This window comes from Drosophila gunungcola, chromosome 3R (genome assembly GCF_025200985.1).
Source record: "Drosophila gunungcola strain Sukarami chromosome 3R, Dgunungcola_SK_2, whole genome shotgun sequence".
Classification (NCBI taxonomy): Eukaryota; Metazoa; Arthropoda; class Insecta; order Diptera; family Drosophilidae; genus Drosophila; species Drosophila gunungcola.
In genome coordinates, this window is record NC_069139.1 from 13016270 (window position 1) to 13023246 (window position 6977).

General features: G+C 39.6%; 1 protein-coding gene across 1 annotated transcript; it reads right to left on the reverse strand.

The window, feature by feature from the left end:
• Positions 1–938: 938 nt before the first annotated feature.
• On the reverse strand, positions 939–1981 carry LOC128256423 (venom serine protease 34). Its single transcript, XM_052986774.1, has 2 exons — positions 1846–1981; positions 939–1782 (listed from the first exon to the last, which is right to left on the reverse strand). Exons 1-2 carry the CDS (start codon positions 1889–1891, stop codon positions 1052–1054), a joined length of 777 nt encoding a protein of 258 aa, XP_052842734.1. The 5' UTR covers positions 1892–1981; the 3' UTR covers positions 939–1051.
• Between the last annotated feature and the right edge of the window lie 4996 nt (positions 1982–6977).

Consider the following 6977-nt stretch of genomic DNA (forward strand, 5'->3'; position numbering starts at 1 on the left):
GTGCGTTGCATTTAAAATTGTAATTGCTTGTAGCAGCCACACGCAATTGGCCTACACTTCCACTCCACTTCACACCACTCCATCTTGTCTCAATTTGTGTTTTACGTGTTGCAATAAAAATGTGCCATAAAAATGTGTATTTTAATTTGGCTTCGCTTCTGCGTTTGCGTTTGTTTTGCGTGCGGATTTCGCGTGTTAGGGTCTGTAAGCTGTGAATGTTTTTGGCGCGCGCATTTTATGGCACATTAATCATTTCGGGCCACGGGGCGTATGCGCTACCCAATCGCTTGTTGATGACTTCACTGAATTCTGAATCCTTCGGCTACTGCGATCAGTACTCCTGCTTTGGCGACAATTAGGCATGATTTACTGCCAGTGTAAATCTCGCACTCGAGTGTGAGTGCCTCGATTACGAGTATTCATTTCAATGAATTTATGGCCGCAGCTGTTCGCACATTTGCATATTCCATGGCTGCTACTCGATAAGGTTTCCGTTGGCACTGGATGCACTGGCTGCACTGGCTGCAATGGAGAAGATGAAAAGCGAGTTGCTTGGCCCCAGCCAAACATAAATTATTCCTAGTTGATATGCACTTAAGGTTTTTGGCGCCAGCCAAGTGTCGAAAAACTGCATTTGGCCAAAACAGAAGGCAGGCGAATTCAGAAGGTCGAGCAGTGGGAGTGGGAGTGGCAACCGCCCACGGTTGTCTAATGGCCAAAGTTGCGAGGGGCCAAAAGGTGAAGGATGCGGTGGGTGGAAATTTAATTTCGTGCAGGCGACAACCCAATGGCTGGGAGCCCAACTGTGTTCGGGGGCTTCGCGTGATTTATGCATTTGGGTTTGGGTCAGGAGCCGGCAACTTTGTGCAAACAACCTGAAAGCGTTTCCAATTTATTAGCAGCAGCAACTAAATGCGGCCAAATGGATAACCACAAACTTGGTGTACGAATTTGCTTCTTTATTTATAAATCAACCTGTCAGAAGTCACAGCTTGGGCGCTAAAAATTAAAAATCTTGTTACTAATGAGAAAAGTTGTGAACTCGTCGTCTTCACTCAGAGGTATTCTGCTGTATCCAATCTAGGTTGGATAGAATATTGAGATATCCCTGGTACCGCCCTGTGGGCGAGCCAAAGCCCACCACTGCCATCCCAATGAGATGGAACTTCCGGGGGTTCCCAGAAGCCTCAACCAAAGCAGACCCAGAAAAGGGTGTCCTCTCGGCGTGGCCGCAAATCAACTCCGCCGAGAAACGCTTCTGCAGCTTGTGGCACTCATTACTGTCTGTTCTATTGAATGGCATTTTGATGCGTTTGTCTAGTCTTACAACTTCCGGATTATAAGAGTGACCCTCGAATCCGGCAACGATTAGATCATTTTTGCGATTCTCCGCCGAAGGCAAGCAAATGGGTTGAACGAAGTCTGTAAACTCAACGTCTTTGGTTAGCTTGATTATGGCCAAGTCCTTTTCGGGTTTTCCAATTGTATAATCTGGATGGATGGTGACCGAGCTAACAAGTTTGCCATCACTGGAGTCTGCGTTGCCAAAAACGACACTAAAAATATCATTGGGAGAATGAATGAAACAGTGGGCGGCTGTCACCAAATGTCGGGCATCCATTAGAATGCCAATGCAGAGCAGTTCATTTTTTCCATCGCTATCCTTATTTTCGATACGTCCAACCCATGGATGCTCGTCCAGCTCCGTAAGTATGTTTTTATTCTGGAACTGCTCTTCATTGAATTTTCCACATTCTTGGCCAACTGAAGCTGCTTGGATTGCTATATTTTAAACATTAAAGGTTTTCAATTTCATATAAACTAAGCTCATGTAATTTTACTTACTTAAGGTGACAGTCGACAGCAAAATTAATGAAACGGGGGCCCACATCTTTGTAATCAAACGATTGTAGTACTAAGATATGTTCAATCTGAACAGGCTTTTATAAGCGTTGCAAAGATACGTTGAGCTATCTTGTCAATCCAGTTTCTAAGCTTTGACTGCCAAGTACGAACGTTTAATGAATATTTCAAAATCAGAATGTTTCACTTATTTGCTGAAATTGAAATGAGAGAACTATTTTAAATGATAAATGACTTGTATTAATAAGTTTTAATCAATACAATGTGGGTAGGAATCATAAAGTTTCTATGGAATTAAGTTTTTAAATAAGATTAAAGCTGATTTTAAAAACAAACATTCCAGTTATCGAGAGTTAAATGCAAAAAGCGAATAAAAGTAATTAAAAAGTCACTTTAAATTGCATAATATAAGGAAAATTAATTTTACGCCGAACCCGAGATACATATTCCACTATAGTTATTCTTATTCTGTTAAAAATGAATCAGACCTTTTAACAGAAGCTGATTTTCTACCTGACTTTTTTGTATCAAAAAGTTAATTTTGCAGTCAGTTCATGATTCAAATTTCAGAATAAAGATTTTGATTGCAGACAATGAAAGACCATTTACCATTTAACTTATCGGTTTATTAATTAAATGTGATACGCTTCAATATTAAATACTTTTAAATTATAGAGAGACGCGATTTTGCAACAACGCATACATAATTTAATTGATGGCAGAGTAAACCTTGCAGGCTTATTGCTGCACCTAAAGCGGAAATTAAAATGGCACACCAATTAAGATTATTCGGTATAAATACATAATATTATTTTGAGAGTGCGAACAATATGTCAGAATTTATAAGCGCGCGCAATTATGAATAAAATATATTTATTTATTTACAATCGGCAGTTTGCGAAATCATCATGCCTAATTGAGCGTTAATTAATTTAATCAATTCCAACTCATCGTCGGCCAACTGTTTGTGCTTCATATCAATTGGCTTACTAAGAGACCTTTAATAGTAGTAAAGTCGTTTGCCATTTAAAATTGTCTAAGGAAAAAGATTTCAGACAAAATAAAATCAACTATGCCAAAAGCAGGTGGTCAACTTTAATCTAAAGGCTTCCATCTACCCTACCCTTAATGGTCTTGATCAAATGTCAAAGTTTCTGGCGAAAACAGGGCATGGGGCAAAATAAACAGGGCTCGCTGGAACTGGTATCCAGCTAACGAGCAGGCGCATGTTTGGACTGCAGCAATAACAATGATGATGATGCCAGGATATTGGCACAGCAACAGTACCGGCAACTGTAGGGGCAACGCCTGCAGGTCCTGGCATTGTCATAAGAAGGAGTAAATGGCGGGCAAAAATGCAACTTGTACTTTTGAACAAAAGCCAACCAGTCACAAATGCCGCTAACAAATGTTAGTCCATATATGTATATATAAACTTGGGTATAATGTCCTTGGATGTACATAGAGAATAAAAGTGTTAGCAATAATAGATTATTTACAAGATTTTTTTAAAGCCTATGATTTTCAAATTAAACTATCTCAAAGATATAGCTACACTTTATGCATCTCTGTGAAAACATGTCTTTTGTGTTCCAAAATGTAATATATTGATGTTTAGTTATCTTATACAAATATACCAATATTGTTGTGTAACTAAACAAACTTCAAAAAGGACCATAAATTAATTTTTTTTGAATAACTATCTTATATTATGCCGTTTTTCGCAGTGAATTTTTTCAAGGGAGGGCAGAAAAAATTCGCCAGCAACTGAAAAGCTGCAAACACGTGCCCTGATTGCAGTGCAAAGGCACATCGACATGTTAAAGCACCATTTCCAGATGCCCTCGGCAAATAAATTGCCAGTATTTCAACCGTCTGTGTTGTAAGTGAAATTAAAAAGTATACTCACCTCACCCAATGTTAGAGCATTTCAAGTCAGCTGAGACTGCGACAGTTCCTGTCGGTTGGACCTCAATCCAATTCAATCGCAATCAACAATGTTCGTGTGGCATTTGAAAGCCCAATATTATGGAGTATCTTGGTATCAAACAATAACACCTCTTTGCGAGGAAAAAAATCGTGACGATTGCATCCTTAACATACATTTTGGTTTATATTTTCGACGAAAACCTATTCATCATAACAACATCGTTGGAAAATATTATTTTACTCTTGGATTGGTGTATTACTTCTTTCGATCGGACCATCACAGCATATTTTAAATTCTGCGGGTGCATACAGCAGTCGCCATCGTCACTACGTGTGCTGCCGTATACAGCAATAAAAAAAAATACAATATAAATAGACTACTTTTTCATTTACTACTTGCAGCTTAGACAGATATAATTTAATCTCTTGCTATCAACACTATTGAGGTAGGCTGAGAAAGTTGTATTATAAAGAACAACTGAACTACTTAAATGGTAATGGAAAGTTATCTAGGAAACTCGTTGTTAGCATGTTGAATATTTTGGTCAATTTGCCAAAAACATTTCGCAAGCATTTATGTCCTAATCTAGGCTAATAGACCACTCTGGATTGTTTTTCGCTTAAGAGCAGTTGTTTATTGAAATCAGGCGTTGTTATCTTCATTTGCTGGAAAGTGATGATCATGCCTAAATAAACACTATAATAAAAAAACCTTGCATTTCCTTGACGGATTTGAAGTCGCCTAAAGCTTTCATTTTGTTTTTTTTTTTTTTTTTGCTCGGACAAGATATTTAAATGTGCCTTTATTGAGTATTTTGGGCCACAAATCTTGGATTTGACACGAGTCAAAGTTTTTTTTTGGACATAAGAATATTAAAGTAACCAAACAATAGCAACGAATAGCGTAAACATCATAATCAATGAATTTGGATGACGATGATGGCATGCCTTAAGCAGCTTTAAGACCAATCAAATCAACCCAAATGTGTTCTTAAAAAACCCCAAATAATTCATGTGGGTTGCTCAAATATCAACATGATTACTTTTGATTTTGCTTATTTACCCATACCTAGCTGTATTTATCCTTCTCTAAATTTAACTTGCCACGCATTCACGTTACTATGAAGGGATTCACTACCTAGATCCCCATGTGTGTGTGGGGGGTAAGTTTAAAAGTTGTTCATGTCTAGCATTTGAAATTTGTTGCGAAATTATATTGCGGCTTGTTTGTTTCGTTCCTGTTTCGTATGCGCCACGATGCGTATACGCGCCGTGGGCGCCCTGGGGCAAGCCACTTCAGCACACACAGCCATTAGATACTAGATACTAGATGCGAGATACACCCGTGCACCCAGGCTCTGTAAATCCGGCAGCTTCTTTCACACAGTCTCGTAAATAAGTTTCGAAAAGAAAGGCGAAATAAACGTCGCTGGCGTTTACTATATGTATTATTATGCTGCCGTACAAAAAGGATTGTTGTCGCTGTCGGCACTGCCACGATAAATGGCCCTAGAGTTCACATTATGTGTGGAAAATCTATAAAAAGTTATAAAAGTGTCATTAGCGCCAACAATGGGACTGGCGTCAGCATGAGGACCATGGTGCTAGTGCTCCCACTGAATCCTTGTAATAATCCTTGTCCCGGCCACTTGTTGTTGTCAACTTTTCCTCGGCTTTGCATTGGCAGTGACACGATTTCTCCCAACAACCTCTCCCTCGCCCTCTGTAAATATTTCACAGCCCCGCTAACTAACAAACAATATGGGAAAAGTAAAAGGTTTTCCGTGTACCATTTGAAAATGTAATATTTGCCAAAGTCCGACTGCTTAGCACCGATTACTGGTGCGCCTTGTATGCCTATCTGTCTATTGTTTATCACGCTCCGATTTACTTACTGAGCTGCTTGTCTCAGCTTGCATAATTTAATACGAAAATGGACAGGACCGGCTACTTCAGGTTTGGCCAGACACCATGTTACGGACGGAGAGTGAAAATTTGTTATTCACTGCCATTGTCTCAAGAATTATTTATTTTTCTTAACCTAAGGTATGTAATGCTCAACGGTTGGAGAACGGAATTAATTAATTGTTGCTCAATTAAAAACTAAATTATAAAAAAAATGCTTTGAAGCTTATGTGAATATCCCATTAACTACTGTTGGAATAACTTGTTTACTTTAGTTAAGAAAACTATTTTTGTTTTTTAAATTATGTTTTTGACAAAATATATAAACTTCATTAATATATAGTAAAAATATATTCTTTAAGTTAAGAATTAAATTACTAGTCATATATAATCCTATGTTTATGTAGTAGTGGCCAGAAAATAGTATGAAATGGTTGGCGAATAAATAAATAAATTAATTGTGTTTAAAACATATATGGTTTATTTTACAATTGCAGATAAAACACGTCTTTGTCAGTCGTTAGTTGACTTAGCAAGCAAGCCTCCATGGCCAAAGTTTTGGCTGTCATCATCTCACTAGGCCTGTCAAATTGAATCAAATAAGTTTACGTGCCTCACCTCTTTGACCCGCCAGCGTTGCTCGGCTTTGACAAATTTCAGCAAAGTGGATTAATTTGTTTCACTCTCTATCCGGTGCTGTTCACTTATCGTAGCCAAACTTTTGCGCAGAAGATAGGAAAAGTTGTCTGGTCCAGATCTGACCTGGCTTTAGTTCATTTGGCCCGGCGAGAGGGCTTGGGCTTTAATTAAGGCCCGGCCATCCGGCAGTGGAAATCAACAGGTGATTTCCGACGAACGCTGGATGGCTGGCTGACCAGCGGCCCCTGGCCAGCAAGTTAGCCAATTAGAGCTCCCAGTTCTGTGAAATGGGACTCTGAGCGGGTGGCACGGATTCCCAAAACTTTGGCCGTAAATCTCCATTTCAAAAGTTCACGACCAGCTCGAGATATAAACAACGAGATTTGGCGCATTATGCAAGTGGGAGCGTTTAGGCGCTCTGTAGTCGTAACATTGTGGAGTTCCACTGCCGACCGTTTCCCTGCCACCACGTTCCGTCGGTCCTTGGGCTCGGCCCTCTTGGCTTTTGGCCGAGTTTGACTTTTGGCAGTTGCCAAATGGCAGCCACTGCGCATGAACCAGGCCCACTCCTCGTCGCCTGGCGGTCGCTCATCCTCTATTGCCCACATGACACATTTTGGCGTGTTATTCTAGCCCCGGAC